Source organism: Marasmius oreades, chromosome 4 (assembly GCF_018924745.1).
Source record: "Marasmius oreades isolate 03SP1 chromosome 4, whole genome shotgun sequence".
NCBI lineage: Eukaryota > Fungi > Basidiomycota > Agaricomycetes > Agaricales > Marasmiaceae > Marasmius > Marasmius oreades.
Window position 1 is genome coordinate 3,453,636 of NC_057326.1, and position 17,236 is coordinate 3,470,871.

Here is a 17,236-nt window from a genome sequence, read left to right on the forward strand (position 1 = left end):
AAGTGGGGTATATTCATCGTGAACCCGGAAACCTGCCTTAATTAAGAAGAAAGAAAGAGAAAAGAAAAGAAAGAAGGATGGTACAACAAGGCACACAGGTCCAACGACGATGGGTATAGCTTGAAATTCAAGTGGGGTATATTCATCGTGAACCCGGAAACCTGCCATAAGAAAAAAGAGAAAAGAAAAGAAAGAAGGATGATACAACGAGGGAAAGACGAGGTACACAGGTCCAACGACGACGGGTATAACTTGAAACTCAAGTGGGGTATGTTCGTCGTAAACCCGGAAACCTGCCGTAAGAAGAAAGAAAGAGAAAAGAAAGAAGGATGGTACAACGAGGCACACAGGTCCAACGACGATGGGTATAACTTGAAATTCAAGTGGGGTTTATTCGTCGTGAACCTGGAAACCTGCCATAAGAAAAGAGAAAGAGAAAAGAAAGAAAGAAGGATGGTACAACGAGGCACACAGGTCCAACGACGATGGGTATAACTTGAGATTCAAGTGGGGTATATTCGTCGTGAACCTGGAAACCCGCCATCAGAAGGAAGAAAGAGGAAAGAAAAGAAAGAAGATGATACAACAACGGAAAGACGAGGCACACAGGTCCAACAACGATGGGTATAACTTGAGGTTCAAGTGGGGTATATTCATCGTGAACCTGGCAACCTGCCATGAGAAAAGAAAGAAAGAGAAAGAGAAAATAAAATAAAGAAAATAAGGAGGGCATAACAACAACGACAAGGCACACGGGTCCAACGATGAGGGGTATAACTTGAAATCCAAGTGGTGAATTCATCGTGAACCCGGAAACCCGCCATAATGCCCTGGTTGCGTAAATCCTGCTCTTACCGAGTCGAGCAAATCGAGGATCCGACGACGCCAAACAGCATCTTCTTTTCGTTTCCGTTCTTGTCTTCTTTCCCTTCCTTCGTTCTACCAGGCAAGTATAAGTTCTTGTTTTCGACCGTGATTTGGTTTTCTCGAATGTAGAGGCGACATCAAGTAAAAGGTCCAGGCCCAACGACGAGGGTATAATGGAGGCGAGTACAACGATGGAGGTATGACCTGAGCTCCAAGTAGGGTATATTCATCGCGTACCCGCCGTCATGGGTATATTGTCGTGGACTGGAATAATACAACAGAAATCAGTTCAGAAATCAGTGAAGTGAGGTGGAAAAGCTCATACCTAGACTCGAACTCCTTCGAACTCCTTCGATGCGGACATCGGTATCGGGACACTCGGCACAGCATTGATAGAAAATGCGAATCGAGCTGGGCCAACTTTGATGGTTCTTTGAAACGAACTGCCGACAGAATGGTCGTCAAACTCTTCACCGTTTCCCAAGGTGTCATGCGACAAAGCGTGGTCCAGACACAACCCACGAAAGCTTCCCGCCTGGAACTCTTGCCAGGTGGGTAGGTTAAGCGTAACGCGGGAAGTGAAAGGACGAAGCAAGCGCGATGAAGGACTGGGGTGGTGAAGAGGGATATACGGCGCATACGTTCGAGGAGAACCACGAACAGCCCCTAGTTGGCGCATCTGCGAACAGATGGCGAGCCCGGTTTGGATAACAGACTGGGCAAGGGCGAGGCGATTAGGTTCGTCAAAAATAAGGCGCGGGTTGGGAGCACCAGAGTTGGGATCAACAATACGTGGGTTAGGACCGGCGCCATTAATGGAGGGAGCGCTGGAGGGCACGTGATTGCGATCGTCAATGGGCAGACCCGGACATTCACCGGAGGGGATGGGGTCCGGATTAGCAGCGTCTGGGCCCGGAACGCCGCAAGAATAATCCACCGCCTCCGAGGGAACGCAGTCTTGATCAAGATCGTCGTTGGATGTGTTGTCCAGGACAGGCAGATCTGTACACCCACTATCCACTGGATGGCAGACTATGCCAACAAGATGGATACCTGTCATAGGATAATCAATGACTTGCACAATATTGAATGTATCACTACACTCACCAACTTCGAGCTCCCGCTTGAGCCAAACGTAATCAAAGACATAGATGAACCTCGCCCCACCACTAACAATGTGTAAGCGGCAAGAGGTCGTCATTTCAGAGACTCGTTTGCAGAACAGCGTCCACCCCAGACTGAAGAGGGAGGTCCGTCCAACGACCTGTATAGTCGAGGTGGGCAACGTCGACCATGGACAGGTGTACAGCATGGAGAAGGTAGCATTGCGTGCAGTAATCGACAGAATGATCTCCTGAGCAAGAGGCTTCATACACCACGCCAGCATACCAAAAGCCCAGAACCCATAAATGAAGGTGAAGAATTCGACTAGAGCTAAAAGCGGAATGGTACGCAGATATTGTACGAGCGATACCCCAATGGCGAAATAGGCTTGGAGTATGTCGACGCCGATTGACGGAAGCGCTTTAGCGATGGCGACGACGTAAGCTGTTGCGTCTGACCAGAGCAGAATCAAGTCCTGAGTAACGACGGAAACAGGGCAAGCCAGGTCCGACCAGAATGTGAGGCAGTCTGCGACGTGCGCCATGCGATGAACAACCTCTCCGACGATAGCGTTACTAGGCGATGTGAAAGGACCACGACACGCTATTAACGCTATGCGAAGGTGTTCATTGAGAGTGAAGATATAGACAGCGAATATAGCCGCGAGTGCTAATAGCGTAGTCCACACCTGTCGAGACGAAGTCAGTAAAGTGGGTAAAACGGAACTCGCCATTGCACATACCTTCCGAGATGAATAAGAAACCCAACAGACAGTACATATGACCATATTGAGGATGGCTAGCAGCAATAATGGCGATGTCGATGAACTGAGACATGCGCCATAAGCTGCATTAAGCACGATCCAAAACCAATCCGCCATGTCAGAGCAGGATAAAACGACACTCTGAATAGTGGAAGGGTGGAGAAGAGCTGGATTGATAGAAAGAACGACGAAGATGGGCGCGGTAAAGAGGGCCGTAAGAAGTCGTCGAGTCCAGACCTGCGACAGAAGGTGTCACTTGGGAGTCAAACACAGATGAGAGATTAACATACTTTGTTCGAAAGAAGAGCGAGGGAGGAGAGAATGACCGTAACAAAAACACCAAAGACGAGCAGTGGCAACATGCCTCCATCCTCGGTGACCAGAGGAACATCCACGCAGCCAGTAGCGGGCAGCACAGACGTCCGAGAGGGAAGTAGATCCATCTCTTTGATGATGGCGGCAGTAGGCGGGTGAAGCACTTGGTTGAGCCACTTGGAGAGTGACCCACCAGTGAGAGCGAGTGCGGAGAAATACGCAAAGGCGAGTATAAACATGACTGTTCTTGACAAGAAGCAGAAATGGGTGAAATGGGTGTAACCACTGACTTTATACCTCTTTCTGACCACGTGACATCTAGCTCCGCAATCAACGAAGATTTAAAATCAGAGTCAGACAATGAGACAGCGCGTCGAAGTCACATGGGCGCGTCGAAGACTCCCCATTCCGCTTGGAAGTATCCCAAGGAGAAGGGGGAAGCAAGAACCAGAAGCACAGTAATCCAGAATTTTCGAACAGCTTTTTCGAGACAGGCGAGACTACGTCAGGAGGCATTCGAGAGCGTACAGAAAAACCCATAACGTTAACAAGAGCTTTCATCGCCAACTAGACAGGATTGGACGTCGTAAAACGAGCAGAGCAGAGCAGGTGGTCATCATGGTAAGGTTGAGAGAGTTGTTCCTCGGTTACGATACTGTAACTCCGTGATTAGAACTTGTCACCTGATGAGGCTTTGACGAGTTCTCTGTCGGTTCCTCAGACGAAGATAAGTTTCGAAAGATAAGATATGTGGTCTGTGTGGAGTTCACCTCCATGCTCATAATACTTACTGTAGTATGTCAAGAGTTTATCCAAAGTACTCGAAATCTGCCATACTAGGCTGTAGGGGAGCTGAGATGCGATATCACTGCGATGGATAATAGAAACGTCGGCGAGAAAGATCGCACGTGACGGACTTTTCCCTTCGCCCCGCGTCTCTGGTACTAGTAGTGGTTGAGGCAAGCTTAAAGTGAGCCAGGTCTTCTCCTATGTGTTCAAGGTAAGCTCCAAAATTTAAATTCATCCGATGCATCATTAGGAGCTTTAAGACTGAACGGCAGCTGCAGTCCTCCTGAATCTCATCGATCCAACACGAAGAAAAGTTTTCTTGCAAATGTTACGGTCCCTTCAAACGTCTTTTGAGTTGAATCCAAGCTTCGAATCTTGTTCGTGGGATGTGGCATGTCGGGATTTGAGCACTGAACAGAAAGCATACAAACCGTTCAACAGGAGTCAAATCGAAAAGGAGCTGTCATGGTCTGGGACATGAAAAGGGATGTTTCTCGTTCGACCTTGGAAATCGAAAGCTGGTCTGAATTCCCATCATTCATTTCCTTCGGCTAGACAGCTAACTATAATATAATTCACCAGAATTGCCCGTGCACGAAAACCTTTTTCGAAAAAGAAGCAGGGGTTTTATCTTCTGGCTGGCACCGACTCCTTGAAGGTTGCAGAAAATTTGGGAGTCATACTGCCGCAGCACCGTTCACCATAGCCTTCACTGCATTACCTGCTTAGGCTTATCGTCCATCAGCCACAGTAAAGAGTCCTGATGCATGCCACATCCATGATCCTTCCCGTTGACGTAGCCACACCCCCTTTGGCCGTTGGGGACAAGAACGATAAAAAGCCCTCCCGTCGAATGTCCCAACCCAACCTCCCTTCCTTTACAATGACATACGAGCTTCTACCTCAAACTCATTTCACCTCCGAAACGCACCGCCAACCCTCGCCCGCCTCTTCCATTCGAGCCACATACGTTCGCTCACGTCCCCCTTCCTACATAGATCTCCTTGACCAGAGCACCCCAGCGACCATAGGTGACCTAGCCAAACTCCAAGAAGACGTAGAACGCGACCTTGAGAGTTGGGGCGCACTAGCCAACGAAAGGTTACCCCAGCCCCCACTGTTTCTACACCGTAAACCAAGAACAGGTCGTCGTTCACCTCGAGGCTCGAATGGGGTAGACTCCGATTCCATCTCCATCCTTACCACTTGTACGACAACCAGCACCATGCATTATAGACCTCGGAGGAATGCAGAAGCGTCACCTCCGTTATTGAGGAACTCTGAGATGGGACGGCCGTTCCCACTGGTAGAACCCGAACAGGAGATGGAAGCAAAGGACTCGGAGAAATCTTTGGAGGAAGGCACTCCCACCAAACGGTGGAACGGACCGAGCCGATTGAGGGAGAGACTTGGATCTTTGCTCTGGAAGAGTAAAGAGCACACTGGGATACTGGACCGAGATCATACCGAGACTGCAGATGGTGTAGAAACACACACGAAGTCGAAGAAGATCCGTAGACACTTCAAAATGACTGCGAAGGGTCCCTCCGATTCTTTATCTGCAGCGCCTTTCAAGGTGTTGACTCCTATAAAAGGCGACTCCGATATGGCTAGGAAGGGCTCGTTGAGTAGTAGGAGACCTCATCAAAAACAAGAATCGGAGGGCTCCGAGTCGACGATCTCCACCGGGAAATCAACCCTGCGCCGATCGAGGTCTTTTGCAGGCTTTCGGGAAAGTACGATTACCAACACTCTGTGTGAGGCTGATGCCGTGGATTCGGAGGAGATTGACGAGATAACTAAGGAGGCGGCGGGAGTTAACGTGAATGTACGGAAAACGTTTTCGTACGAGCAGGAGGAATCGGATTAGGGGCCTCATACTTCTCGTCTACTCCCTTCCTTGCTTGTTCATCTCCCAGTTGTTACGAGCCTCATCATGACCCTTCGCGACTGTTTATGTTTTCAATCCTGTAAAAAGTATGCTCGATATGCCGTATGCTTATGTTTTCCTTACCATTCATGTCGCTTTGTACCAATATTCAGTTGCAATCTTACGTTCTCCAAATCTCACTAGAATGCTATTTCTCATTACTGAAAGACTCCAAGAAATGAAAAATCGGAATAACAGCAGCACCGTTGACTGTCCATGCAATTGCAACCTGGGAAATGGCAACCGGTCATTGTCAAGTTGAAGCGTGCGCAGATCATAGTCGATGGCAATATCAACCGAATAATAATTTATGTAAAACAATGAAGGGAAGAAAGGCCACAGCGAGGTGCCACAGGCCAAAGCATAGACCTTCGCCCGCATCCGCCAAATTTGGAGGTGCCACATTTGATTGTTGCGGTCCAGGCACAATGCGATTGGGGCATTGTTTCCGTGTATGAGGGGGAGGGGGAGTTTAAAAGCCCAGCCCATGGCCAGCTCGCTCTGGTTCCCCACCCTTTCCTTTCCAACACTCGCATTTTAACAGACGATGACTTCAAACGCAACCGCAAACGCAAACGCCAACTCTCACAACACCAGATACGAAAAGAACGTGAGTACCATACATCCATACATCCATACATCCATCCATAACCGTCCCCGCATCCATCGCTTATACGTTTTTACAATAAATAGATTCCACTGAAACGGCGGTCAGCTTTCTACGCAGGGACTGCCAATGCAACGAGTTCAACTACGCCACTACTGCGTTCTTCAGGTCTCCACATGCCCATCATCTCCATCCCCTCCAAGTCGGCGCAGAAACACGAGGAGCCGACGAGAATTAACCGTGGCGGTCACGGTACTGCCACTAAGCCATTCACAGACTACACGAATGTGCCAGTGCCAGTGGTAGCAGCTGCCAATTGCAACCCGGGTCAACAAACGGGGACTTTGTCCGACGCTGGGGGGGTGAAAGACGAGGAACAGGTTGGGATGTGGATGGAGGAGCTGAGGATAAAGGAGGAGGAGGAGAGAGGAAACCAACTGGGTAGCAGTGCTGGAGAGGACTGGAACCATATGTTGGGAGAAGGGGTTGGAAACGGACAGCCAAACGAGACGAGTGGGGGAACGTTGGGATGTACACCTGACATTCACGTTGGAGACGAAACCCCGCAGACACCGACACCGACACCGACACCGACCTGCGATCGCGCCGATCGAAGAGATTCCGAAGACGACCCACTAAAACTTCGTTCCCGATTCTCAGAAGACTCGGATTCTACGTATAGCGACCTCTCCGACCTACCCAAACCCATCGGATACCCAGACATGAGTCTTCCTGTCTTTACAAACCCATTCGGCGGCAACGCACCACTCGCACCACTCGCACCTCTCACTCAAACCGATTTCATCCCTCTTCCTAATGTATTCCTCCAACCCGGTGGGTACAAAGAACCTCCTTCCCGAAAACGAAAGCGACCACCACCAACAGAAGAGTCTACAGTCCTAATCCGCGCAAATGATATTTCCCCCTTCGATACATCCGAAATGACACGGACGGATCGAAAGTTGTTAAAACGCATGTTATTCGAAGAATTTAAACGGGTATCTCGAAAGCCTCCTTTGAACCCCACCAAGCCTGGTTTGGTTCAAGTTTTCCGTGCACGTCAAAGGGAGATTAAAGCTAGAAAGCCTGGTCGTAGACCTCCTCGTCCCAAACGGTCTTTGGTGTTTCCGCTACCTTATTTTCTTCGAAGGCAGTCGAGGGTTGATGGTGCAGAGGGGTCTGGGGGAGAACGTGGTTCTAAGAACGCGGATAAAAGAACTCATGATCAAGAAGGAGGTTTCAGTGGGTTCGTGCGTTGGGCTATACCGAGAGGTATGGCGAAGTGGGTATTGAGACAGTGAACAGTCGATAATTTATTTCTTTTATAGTTCCTTCTAATCTCGTTAGTTACGTACACCAAAAACGTCAACGATTAAGAACGATACTTACCTCGTGGAACATTGAATCGTCATTGGTACGCAGATAGCCTTTATCGAGGTTTACCACGAGTTGTATATCCCCATCTTCCGTGTGCGACCATGAACCCTGACAAGCAAATATCAGTTTCCGTGTTTTCGACGACAACCGCTCGGCCACATACCTCCCATCTTTGGTTATTCAGGACTATCACCCGCAGCATCGGAGAACTCTTCATAATCTTCGCAACGAGTTCATCGTCAATAACCTCGTCAAATACTTTGAACTTGCGAATTCTGAAGGATACACTGTGCAAGGAAGACATATTGGATGCAGATTCGATGAAGGTGGGCTAACGGGATCAGGATCAGGATCGCCCATCAACATGAAGTCACCATTTATTCAGCTTGCAATAATTTGGGTGGGGAACAGGGCTTACCAGGATTTCACGCCCTCCAGCCACCCGCACAGAATCTAATTTCTCACAACTCAAACACAACCTCTCCAAAGCACGATGTCCTACAAAGCACGAGCGAAGATCCAGAATCCTCAACCTCTTCGCGTGTATCGAGACCAGATGGTCAATGAGCCCGTCGAAATTGGGATTGGGACCCGGGCGGTGTTCGAGGGGGGGGAAGTCTTCCACGAGGGATAGGATTTCTATTGGAGAATGACGGATAGCTTTCCTAACCCATTTTACGAGACGGTCGCTGTCTTTACGTGTTTCTGGACGAGGGTAATGGGCGGTGAAAGACTTGAGTGCGAGAAGTGCGGGGAAGCGGGGTGGAGAGGTGTTTTGCTGGGTGGGTGGAGTGGGATATACGCTTAGAGAGGGGTATAAGGGATTAAAAGAGTAAACCAACCGGGTAGTAGTTGAGAGCTAAAGTTTGCAAACAGGGTAGTTGGGCGAGCGATGTGAAGATGTCGTGATCTGTGAGTGAATATGATAGGCCGATGCTAAGAGCACGTAAAGACTGCAAGTGAGGAAGAGCAGAGCTCAGTACGCCTGGAGTGATTGATCCGCAGTTGTGCTGAGATTCATGAAATGAGGTCGGGAAGAAGGGGAAACCGAAAGGACAGAACATACCAATAGGTGAAGTTCGAGTAGCATGTCCGAAAGGCTGCTTAGCCAGTACGGGATCAAGACTTGAAGAATCTTCCTTGTGGGATTGCTGAGAGTGAGCGTCGTCAGACCTGTAGTTCTGCCTAAGATTTCAGCTTTGGAAAGAGGTGCTGGAAGATCTTCTCTGTCGTCTTCTCCGTCGTCTTCAGCGATGCTGGATAGTGATGAGGGATTGTCTGCGGGTGAGATTGCCAAAGCTGATGCCAGTTCATCATCGAAACAAGATGCATTCACTGCAAGCCGTTTCAAAGAGCGACAACTCTGGAGTAAATTCAAAGGTTCCCTGAAAAGATTGTCGGGCCAACATTTTGGTAAGAAAGTTACTGATTGCACGTTCGTAAAGAGCGTTAGTGCTTCTTGTAATACACTGTATAACTTGTTTCTGGGAGGTTCCGCTTTTGATAAAAAGCCTACTTGATTGTTGAGCTTTATCCCCGTTTCAGGAAATTTTGACTCACCACCAACTCTCAATTCCCTGACCAATGTTGCGTATGTTGGTGAAAGAGCTGAAATGAATTGCGATGGACACTCAAAAAAAAAGGTCGATATGTCTGATATAATTCATGAAACAAATGGCATACAGATGGCAATCCATTGCTATCGTGCTCTTGACTTGAAAAATGAGGCGATAATGTCACATTCGAGTAGAGCAGTTTTGAAGCTGCAGAGTTGAATTCGCGATTAACAAGGGAGAGGTAAAGCAGCTGTCTAGTGTCGGAGAAAGCAAGTAGATGGAGCAGTACGTCGTAGGGTAACATTGTGGGTGGTTGTAGGTCCCTACGTCAGATTTCTGTGGGCGGAGCTGTAGCGGAGTTTCGCGTCGCTCTGTCGTTACCACCACCATCGTCCTCTTCAAGCGTCGCGATGTCGAGCACATTGAATCTCTTTGTTGTCTCCCCTGCGACTCGATCTGAACGGCGACTTGATCCTCACATCACTGTCGAGCAACTCAAGGTAGTGCTTGCATAGATCAGCATCCCATTCACTCAACAAGATGGTAGTCCAAACTGGAGTTTATGACGGGAATTCCAACTGCGAACCAGTCTATTTCTCTTCTTAATTCTGAGCATGACGATAAGGTTATCGCACGATTGACGGATGATTCAAAGATGCTTGGGTTTTATGGGCCAAAAGATCTTCAAGTTCTAAAAGTGAGCTTCCGGGAAACTGTTTTGAGTACACTCATGTTTGATAAATCTTATAGGTAGAGGATCTCAATCCATCCGCGAGCTTTACTGGACAATTGACGGACGTATCACAAGTTGAAAAGTTTGAAATGAGTGATGAGGCATATGCCCAACGACAAGGTACTTTTCGCAGAATTTAGCTTGTCATTCATCACAGTATTCATCACATTCTGTGTCTAGACAGTGTCTTGGCGTATAAACAGCGCAACAAAGTCGGACGGTTCGCTCCGAAGGAAGAAGCCACTGTGCACAAAGTACCTGAGGCGAACATACCATTGGATTCACGATGCGAAGTAGAATCCACTGAGGCCGGGCTGAGTAAACGAGGGACAGTGCGATTCGTGGGACAGACAAAATTTGGATCTGGAGGGGGTCTATGGGTAGGCGTCGAATATGACGAACCTTTTGGAAAGAATGATGGATCGTGAGTGGCTTCTTGGACTTTGAGCGCTAGCTGATGTGATTGTAGCGTCCAAGGCGAACGGTATTTCACTTGCAGACCCAATTATGGCGCATTCGTTCGACCTGAGAAAGTAAAAACAGGAGATTATCCGGTTCTCGAACTGGATCTTGAGGACGAAGAAATGTAACCAGTAAAATACCTTAGTATCGTCGGTTACTGAAGAGAAGGCACACGAATACACGTTGAAAGTGACAGACGTCGCTTGTGTGACATTCATTATATACTCCTGAAAATCGACGCTTCGGGACACTCGGACGAGTCACGGAGTGACGGAGACGTGTCCGCAGAACGTTCCGGAATGTTCCCACGAGGATTTGTCAGCTTCTCGCAGAGCACGGAGGACGCGCGTCCCCTTTCTCCTTCTTAAATTTGAGCGTCCAGCTCGATCGCTCCCAGTTTACCTTTTACCTTCTACAATGGCAGATCCTAGTGGGGCACCACCGCAGCCAGGTCCCAACGATATCTCGACAGCCATTTTACGGCCGAAGAAATCGTGAGTCTTTCATCTCCGAACTTCTCAAGAGGCTGCATATTCACAGTCCTGCAGGCCCAATCGTTTGGTCGTAGATGAAGCTACCAACGAGGACAACTCTGGTGAGTCATGTTCTGGATGGTGTACTCTGCTAGATCTTAACGTTGGAATCCAGTTGCAACAATGAACCCTGCCACAATGGAAATTTTGGAGCTTTTCCGTGGGGATACGATTATCATTCGGTGCGTCTCTTTTAAAGGCGCTTTTTCAAAAGTTACATTGGATTGATGATGCTCAATCCAGCGGCAAGAAGAGACGAGATACCGTCCTTATTTGCCTAAGTGACGATAGTGTCGATGAAGGCAAAATCCAGATGAACAAAGTGGCTCGTAACAACTTGCGAGTGAAGCTCGGCGATGTCGTCAATGTCCATGCTTGTCCCGACATCAAGTACGGCAAGCGGGTTCATGTCCTTCCTTTCGACGATTCCGTAGAGGGCTTGAGCGGCAACTTGTTCGATGTCTACCTCAAGCCTTACTTCCTCGAGGGTGTGTGGCATCTCTTTTCGTGTATCAATCAAGTTCTGACTCAATTTTCTTTTTCTTTTTCAGCTTACCGACCCGTCCGTAAGGGCGATACCTTCCTCGTTCGCGGTGGAATGCGAACAGTAGAATTCAAAGTCATCGAAACCGATCCCGCCGAATTCTGTATCGTGGCTCAAGACACTGTTATTCACACCGGTGTGTACTTGAACTAAATTTTGACTCAGCTATCCAAGGCTGACATTTTGTGTAGAGGGAGACCCAGTCAAGAGGGAGGATGAAGAAGCTAACCTCAACGACGTTGGATACGATGACATCGGTGGCTGCCGGAAACAGATGGCTCAAATCCGTGAACTTGTCGAGCTCCCTCTTCGCCATCCACAGCTTTTCAAATCTATCGGCATCAGGCCTCCGCGTGGTATCCTAATGTTCGGCCCCCCAGGAACTGGTAAAACTCTCATGGCGCGGGCCGTCGCGAATGAGACGGGTGCCTTCTTTTTCCTCATCAACGGTCCAGAAATCATGAGTAAGATGGCGGGAGAGAGTGAAAGTAATCTCCGAAAGGCATTCGAGGAGGCGGAGAAGAACTCGCCTGCTATCATCTTTATTGATGAAATCGATTCCATTGCGCCGAAACGTGAAAAGGTGCGTTCTATTTCATGGTGTTTTCCGCGATTCATTTATCAGAACTTTTCAGACCAACGGAGAAGTTGAACGTCGTGTGGTTTCACAATTGCTCACCCTCATGGACGGTCTTAAAGCTCGTTCAAACGTTGTCGTCATGGCTGCCACCAACCGACCCAACTCCATTGACCCGGCTCTCAGACGTTTCGGTCGATTCGACAGAGAAGTTGACATTGGTATCCCCGATCCTACTGGTCGTCTTGAGATTCTCCGTATCCACACCAAGAACATGAAGCTCGGCGAAGATGTCGATCTCGAACAGGTTCGTTCTGCTGTTGAACTGCATTCTTGTCCTTTCTGCTCAAGTTTTTAACCGTAGATTGCTGCCGATACCCATGGTTATGTTGGTTCCGATGTCGCCTCGTTGTGCTCGGAAGCTGCCATGCAGCAAATCCGTGAAAAGATGGATCTCATCGACCTCGACGAAGACACGATTGACGCTGAGGTCTTGGACTCGCTCGGTGTCACCATGGATAACTTTAGGTTCGCATTGGGCGTGTCGAATCCTTCTGCGTTGCGGGAGACTGTTGTCGAAGTTCCTACTACCACTTGGGACGACATCGGTGGTCTCGACAAGGTCAAGCTGGAGTTGCAAGAGACTGTGCAGTACCCCGTCGACCACCCCGAGAAATTCCTCAAGTATGGAATGTCGCCTTCAAAGGGTGTCTTGTTTTACGGTCCTCCTGGTACTGGTAAGACACTGTTGGCGAAGGCTATTGCCAATGAGTGTAATGCCAACTTTATTAGTATCAAGGTATGTCAGCCCTATCTTATATCTTGCTTTAATGGCCGCTCATAGTTTCCTGCGACCTCCAGGGTCCTGAACTGCTCACCATGTGGTTTGGTGAATCTGAAGCCAACGTCCGAGATGTTTTCGACAAGGCTCGTGCTGCAGCACCCTGTGTGATGTTCTTTGACGAGTTAGATTCTATCGCCAAAGCCCGTGGTGGTTCCTCTGGTGATGGAGGAGGAGCAGGAGATCGAGTGCTTAATCAGATCCTGACCGAGATGGACGGTATGAACGCTAAGAAGAACGTGTTCATTATTGGAGCGACCAACCGACCTGATCAAATTGATTCTGCACTCCTTCGACCTGGTCGTCTCGATCAGCTGATTTACATTCCTTTACCTGATGAAGCATCTCGGTTGTCTATTTTGAGGGCGCAGCTCAAGAAGTCACCTGTAGCGAAAGATGTCGATCTTACGTTCCTTTCGAAGAATACCCATGGGTTCTCTGGTGCTGATCTTGCGGAGATATGTCAGAGGGCTGCTAAATTGGCGATTCGGGAGTCGATTGAGGCTGATATAAAACGTGCTAGGGAGAAACAGGATAAGGAAGAAGAGGAGGATGGGGATTCGAAGATGAAAGTGGAGGAAGAGGAGGAGGAGGATCCTGTTCCTGAGATTACAAAGTTCGTGTTTTGGCCTTTATTTGTTATCTTTTTTTTACTGACACTCCCCTCCTATTTGATAGAGATCACTTTGAGGAAGCTATGAGATATGCTCGTCGTTCCGTGTCGGACCAGGACATTCGTCGTTACGAGATGTTTTCACAGAATTTGCAACAGTCTCGTGGATTTGGTAACAACTTCAAGTTCCCGGAATCAGATGGTGTTGCACCTGGTGCTGGGAGTGGTGGAGGTGGGACGACTGCGGCTCCGAGTGCGAACACTGGGTTCGCTGATGATGCTGGAGATGATGATTTGTACGCTTGAGCGAGAGGGTTATGCACCACACCACACACAAAATGTTGACCTGATCGTCGTTCCCTCGCTGTTTTTTTTTTTTACCGATCTTGTAGATTTTTTTCCCCACCCCCCTTTTTCTTTCACGAATCGAATCATGAGGTGTATACTTAATAATAACAGGTTTCCTATTACCTATATACATAACTATTCGGGAGTGAAAAAAACGGGATTACACCGTGAGGGCTGCGATTGCGCAATGAATGGTGCGGGTATCCCATCATCATGAACCAATAGTAAGAACCCCCAAGTTCATAATTTCCGCCAGACAACGAGTCTCTCCTTGCCGATATGGGTTTCGACGCTATTATCTGGCACACGATCGATAACCTTCTCCCATCCTTCTCCGAGAACCTCAGGGTAATGTTCTGGTCGTACGTAGAATGGTGGGCCTGTTTCGGTGTAGGGGAGGATAGGATAAACGAGTGTGATGAGGTGACCTTTTGGTTTGAGTAGTTTGGACATTTGGGAACCCCATTTTGGGCGGAGGGATGGGGGGATGGCGACGAAGAAGCTGTTGTGTCACGGTGTGTGTGTGTGTGTGAAATAAAGGTCGTTAGAGAGAAGGAGGGAGGGAGGTGTTAAATAAAATGCGAACGTGTAATCATAGATGAGATCAAATTTGTCTTTTTCTTCGGTAGGGTCGAGAGTGAAGAAGTCGGATGCTTTGAAGTGGACTTTGGAGGTTTGGAGGCCGGATGAGGTTAGGTTTCTGGGGGGGAAGAAGTTTAAGCCGGCTCTGTGGGAGGTTGTACGTGCGCATACCTTTGAGCAGTTTCGAGTGCTGCAGGGGATATGTCCAAACCGACAACGTCGTAACCGAGAGATCCACCTAGAAATATGGCATCGTATCCCTTTTTTTGTAAAATTCTGGTCAACTAGATGTGTTAGGAACAGGAGTGTGAAAATGCTTTTACCGCTCCGCAGCCTGGAACGAGAGCTCTACCGTTTTCAGGTAAATCGAGCTCTTTTGATTCGATGAGGTCTTTTAGTGATGGTTGCATGTCGCCGCCATCCCAGGGTGTAGCGTTTTGTTTCCTTTTTGAGTGGTAGAGGTAAGTAGTTATCGATATCGAGACTCCGATGGTGTTAGGGAATGGAGGGGGAACGAACCAGGCTTCATCCCAGCTTCTTGGGTCATCGGTGAGGATACCTCGTAAGCGGTTGAATTGTATCAAATTATATCAGTAGAGGGGAGGGAAGAAGGTAGAAGGTAGACTGACCTTCGGGTGAAGGGAGTTTGTGGTTGGACATGATCGTGGTATTGAGCAGAGATATGTATCACTTGCTTGATAATTCCTCTTGAGTCATGGGACGGCCTAGGCCGCGGCTTCGGATGGAGTCTCAAAACGTCTATAGAAACTCGAAGAGCGGGAAGAGATATAGAGTAGAATTTAAAAAAGGAAAAGACGGTAGTGCTGAGAAAAGATATTTGTGTAAGATATTTGTGTAACGCGATGTTGAGAGGTAGATCGCGGACAACTGGCATGTCTTCAACGGAGAACTGCTTTCAGCCACTGATCGTGGCGGCGTGGAATCATCACGTAGGCTCATGTAGGTGACTCGGTATTGAAATTTCTAACGGAATGCAGGGAAAGATGTAGTAAGTGACGGAAAGTTCAAGGCGTATTCCTCGAGCGGCAAGGGAAAAGTTACCGTGTATACAAATTGGAAAGATAGTCCAAACAGCATTTTTTTGTCCGAGAAATGCTTGTGTTAGTGATTGTGCAAGATGGCAAAACTCCATGATCAATAGATCGGGGCGTTCATTGAGTGTCGTATCGAGGGTGTTGTTCATAGTCGTGCGGTGGCTGGCCTGCACAGGTTTGGGAAACTTGGGAGAGCTACTAAGTGTTCAACAATTTGTCGCTCATTATCCTTGAGAAAAGTGGGGGGTTCAGACTTGATGCTATGGAGAGTTAGCTTGTATTTCAGACTACGACCTGTGACATGCCGAGCATTATCGTACAACTCGACCCTGTCTCCTATTCGATCTGAGACCTTTGAACAACCAGAAGGACCTATGAGCCAGACGGACAGTAGCGTTGGGACGTGCGGATATTGTAGAGATTTGCTGTTTCCGGCAACTAACCAGCAGACCAGTCAGTGAAAAAATCAAGAAAACAAAAAAAAGTGTAACGTACGACCGCGACCCTGTATGTAGCCCTTCTTTATACAAGTCTAACGCTAAGCTTTGAGAATCAATTGTTGTCAAACTGAGCAACAGGACGGGAAGATGGTGAGAAAAAAAGAAGCCGCAAACAACTTGCCCGCAACCGTCACGCTGGCCCCATCGTCGTTCGTCAAACCTACAGGAATCTACAGGATTGGCGTGCTTTATGATATGGTTTGGACAATTAAAAACGGTGTGTGGCTGTAGAAATTCGAGCGAGAAGGCACCTAACCTATGCGTTGCAAGACACGCTTCGACCTTCTGCACTGTTGAAACTAGTTCAATACCATTGAAACGTATCTCTGCAGGCTTACTGAAGATAGTCCCAAGATCTTGCAGCCAGTGAGGGAACCCGATTCGAGCGACACCGTCTTGACGCTGGATATGGCGTTTGCTCTGTCCGGAAGTTCAAGGTTTTCTGGGACCAGGTTCCTTGACACTATCTGCTTTCTTGACGAGTTGGACGTTGGTTGAGGCTGGAATACAGTGCGAAGGACGCCATGCTAGGACTGCAGGGCACGTTTGCGAAGGTGAGTTCATAAAACCGACCCCAGCTAAGCCAAAGTCTGAAACACCACCATTAGAACGGCCGCTTGCTTGACAAATGCCGTGTCTACGTGCAGGTAGCCAGAGAAGATGACCCTTTGACATGTCGATACATTATCATCCCGTCTCAAACAGATGACTGTCCAGAAAACTATCAACGAAGTGAATCTCTAAAGTCGTGTATGGATGTGGGGTTGAGAGCGCTTGCCTCTGTGAGTCCAACCTAGTGTGAATGGTTTACGCCCATTGATTGCGGAGGAACATAGAACTCGAATCCATCCCGGCCAGACATTCCGCCCACCACTCCATTCTTCGTAGTACCAGCTGTTGGTAGTTGCAGGAAGTTCCCGATGTGGATAAGAATCAGACATTTTGGGGGTCGCTACATTTCTACCGCGATCTTGCGAGGGTAAGTTGGTGGCGTTTGTGTATCCTCTACCCAATACACACGAGTTTCGCAGGAGTCGTTCCAGAGGATTTTCGTAGTTGATTTTGAAGGTGCGGTTCGGTTAACGCGCTGTGGGTCCACTTGGCGCACCTGATTGCACCCACAGATCCCGTGGGTCCCCG

The 17,236-nt window shown here is 48.4% G+C and overlaps 8 protein-coding genes across 11 annotated transcripts; 4 read left to right on the forward strand and 4 right to left on the reverse strand.

Moving 5' to 3' along the window:
- Window positions 1–1,192: 1,192 nt before the first annotated feature.
- On the reverse strand, window positions 1,193–3,288 carry E1B28_007917 (uncharacterized protein; the record flags this gene model as incomplete). Its single annotated transcript, XM_043152699.1, has 4 exons — window positions 1,193–1,920; window positions 1,975–2,659; window positions 2,714–2,971; window positions 3,025–3,288. 4 exons carry the CDS (start codon window positions 3,286–3,288, stop codon window positions 1,193–1,195), a joined length of 1,935 nt encoding a protein of 644 aa, XP_043010785.1.
- A 677-nt stretch (window positions 3,289–3,965) lies between these two features.
- E1B28_007918 (uncharacterized protein) lies at window positions 3,966–5,904 on the forward strand. The gene is made up of 3 exons (XM_043152700.1): window positions 3,966–4,049; window positions 4,117–4,359; window positions 4,421–5,904. Exon 3 carries the CDS (start codon window positions 4,602–4,604, stop codon window positions 5,706–5,708), a length of 1,107 nt encoding a protein of 368 aa, XP_043010786.1. The 5' UTR covers window positions 3,966–4,049; window positions 4,117–4,359; window positions 4,421–4,601; the 3' UTR covers window positions 5,709–5,904.
- Window positions 5,905–6,036: 132 nt separating this feature from the next.
- On the forward strand, window positions 6,037–7,676 carry E1B28_007919 (uncharacterized protein; the record flags this gene model as incomplete). Its single annotated transcript, XM_043152701.1, has 2 exons — window positions 6,037–6,378; window positions 6,462–7,676. The coding sequence occupies exons 1-2, from the start codon at window positions 6,316–6,318 to the stop codon at window positions 7,674–7,676; spliced, it is 1,278 nt and encodes a 425-aa protein (XP_043010787.1). The 5' UTR covers window positions 6,037–6,315.
- On the reverse strand, window positions 6,037–9,640 carry E1B28_007920 (uncharacterized protein). Its single transcript, XM_043152702.1, has 8 exons — window positions 9,436–9,640; window positions 9,313–9,382; window positions 8,819–9,264; window positions 8,595–8,762; window positions 8,171–8,530; window positions 7,916–8,083; window positions 7,765–7,860; window positions 6,037–7,709 (listed from the first exon to the last, which is right to left on the reverse strand). The coding sequence occupies exons 1-8, from the start codon at window positions 9,610–9,612 to the stop codon at window positions 7,698–7,700; spliced, it is 1,497 nt and encodes a 498-aa protein (XP_043010788.1). The 5' UTR covers window positions 9,613–9,640; the 3' UTR covers window positions 6,037–7,697.
- E1B28_007921 (uncharacterized protein) lies at window positions 9,640–10,698 on the forward strand. Of its 3 annotated transcripts, XM_043152705.1 has the most exons (5): window positions 9,640–9,808; window positions 9,856–10,005; window positions 10,059–10,161; window positions 10,222–10,465; window positions 10,511–10,698. In XM_043152705.1, exons 1-5 carry the CDS (start codon window positions 9,719–9,721, stop codon window positions 10,629–10,631), a joined length of 708 nt encoding a protein of 235 aa, XP_043010791.1. In that variant the 5' UTR covers window positions 9,640–9,718; the 3' UTR covers window positions 10,632–10,698. The 3 variants fall into 3 exon arrangements, with proteins under 3 accessions (XP_043010791.1, XP_043010789.1, XP_043010790.1); XM_043152703.1 differs by having other exon boundaries at window positions 10,222–10,698; XM_043152704.1 differs by having other exon boundaries at window positions 9,653–10,005.
- Window positions 10,699–10,878: 180 nt separating this feature from the next.
- On the forward strand, window positions 10,879–14,097 carry E1B28_007922 (uncharacterized protein). Its single transcript, XM_043152706.1, has 10 exons — window positions 10,879–10,997; window positions 11,052–11,098; window positions 11,152–11,218; window positions 11,280–11,524; window positions 11,588–11,716; window positions 11,772–12,163; window positions 12,216–12,464; window positions 12,522–12,956; window positions 13,019–13,614; window positions 13,677–14,097. The coding sequence occupies exons 1-10, from the start codon at window positions 10,921–10,923 to the stop codon at window positions 13,915–13,917; spliced, it is 2,478 nt and encodes an 825-aa protein (XP_043010792.1). The 5' UTR covers window positions 10,879–10,920; the 3' UTR covers window positions 13,918–14,097.
- Window positions 14,098–15,230, reverse strand: E1B28_007923 (uncharacterized protein). Of its 2 annotated transcripts, XM_043152708.1 has the most exons (6): window positions 15,171–15,230; window positions 15,061–15,100; window positions 14,865–14,985; window positions 14,713–14,801; window positions 14,546–14,659; window positions 14,098–14,461 (listed from the first exon to the last, which is right to left on the reverse strand). In XM_043152708.1, exons 1-6 carry the CDS (start codon window positions 15,199–15,201, stop codon window positions 14,200–14,202), a joined length of 657 nt encoding a protein of 218 aa, XP_043010794.1. In that variant the 5' UTR covers window positions 15,202–15,230; the 3' UTR covers window positions 14,098–14,199. The 2 variants fall into 2 exon arrangements, with proteins under 2 accessions (XP_043010794.1, XP_043010793.1); XM_043152707.1 differs by having other exon boundaries at window positions 14,865–15,230.
- A 627-nt stretch (window positions 15,231–15,857) lies between these two features.
- On the reverse strand, window positions 15,858–17,168 carry E1B28_007924 (uncharacterized protein). Its single transcript, XM_043152709.1, has 3 exons — window positions 16,875–17,168; window positions 16,092–16,817; window positions 15,858–16,034 (listed from the first exon to the last, which is right to left on the reverse strand). The coding sequence occupies exons 1-2, from the start codon at window positions 17,035–17,037 to the stop codon at window positions 16,675–16,677; spliced, it is 306 nt and encodes a 101-aa protein (XP_043010795.1). The 5' UTR covers window positions 17,038–17,168; the 3' UTR covers window positions 15,858–16,034; window positions 16,092–16,674.
- Window positions 17,169–17,236: the final 68 nt, after the last annotated feature.

What these genes read in the sequence shown, in the direction of transcription:
- E1B28_007924 (XM_043152709.1), bottom strand. Translation starts at nt 17,037, where the DNA reads ATGTCTGATTCTTATCCACATCGGGAACTTCCTGCAACTACCAACAGC. An exon ending in ACTAGGTTGGACTCACAGAG is followed by an intron (nt 16,818 to 16,874) that starts GCAAGCGCTCTC and finishes CTTCGTTGATAG; the next exon opens with TTTTCTGGACAGTCATCTGT.
- E1B28_007921 (XM_043152705.1), top strand. Translation starts at nt 9,719, where the DNA reads ATGTCGAGCACATTGAATCTCTTTGTTGTCTCCCCTGCGACTCGATCT. An exon ending in AAGATCTTCAAGTTCTAAAA is followed by an intron (nt 10,006 to 10,058) that starts GTGAGCTTCCGG and finishes TAAATCTTATAG; the next exon opens with GTAGAGGATCTCAATCCATC. An exon ending in TTTGGAAAGAATGATGGATC is followed by an intron (nt 10,466 to 10,510) that starts GTGAGTGGCTTC and finishes ATGTGATTGTAG; the next exon opens with CGTCCAAGGCGAACGGTATT.
- E1B28_007922 (XM_043152706.1), top strand. Translation starts at nt 10,921, where the DNA reads ATGGCAGATCCTAGTGGGGCACCACCGCAGCCAGGTCCCAACGATATC. An exon ending in AGACACTGTTATTCACACCG is followed by an intron (nt 11,717 to 11,771) that starts GTGTGTACTTGA and finishes CATTTTGTGTAG; the next exon opens with AGGGAGACCCAGTCAAGAGG. An exon ending in CCTGTTCCTGAGATTACAAA is followed by an intron (nt 13,615 to 13,676) that starts GTTCGTGTTTTG and finishes CCTATTTGATAG; the next exon opens with AGATCACTTTGAGGAAGCTA.
- E1B28_007920 (XM_043152702.1), bottom strand. Translation starts at nt 9,612, where the DNA reads ATGTTACCCTACGACGTACTGCTCCATCTACTTGCTTTCTCCGACACT. An exon ending in ATAGCAATGGATTGCCATCT is followed by an intron (nt 9,383 to 9,435) that starts GTATGCCATTTG and finishes TTTTTTTTTGAG; the next exon opens with TGTCCATCGCAATTCATTTC. An exon ending in TGAATAACCAAAGATGGGAG is followed by an intron (nt 7,861 to 7,915) that starts GTATGTGGCCGA and finishes TTTGCTTGTCAG; the next exon opens with GGTTCATGGTCGCACACGGA.
- E1B28_007918 (XM_043152700.1), top strand. Translation starts at nt 4,602, where the DNA reads ATGCATGCCACATCCATGATCCTTCCCGTTGACGTAGCCACACCCCCT.
- E1B28_007923 (XM_043152708.1), bottom strand. Translation starts at nt 15,201, where the DNA reads ATGTCCAACCACAAACTCCCTTCACCCGAAG. An exon ending in CAAACTCCCTTCACCCGAAG is followed by an intron (nt 15,101 to 15,170) that starts GTCAGTCTACCT and finishes ACCGCTTACGAG; the next exon opens with GTATCCTCACCGATGACCCA. An exon ending in TCGTTCCAGGCTGCGGAGCG is followed by an intron (nt 14,802 to 14,864) that starts GTAAAAGCATTT and finishes TTACAAAAAAAG; the next exon opens with GGATACGATGCCATATTTCT.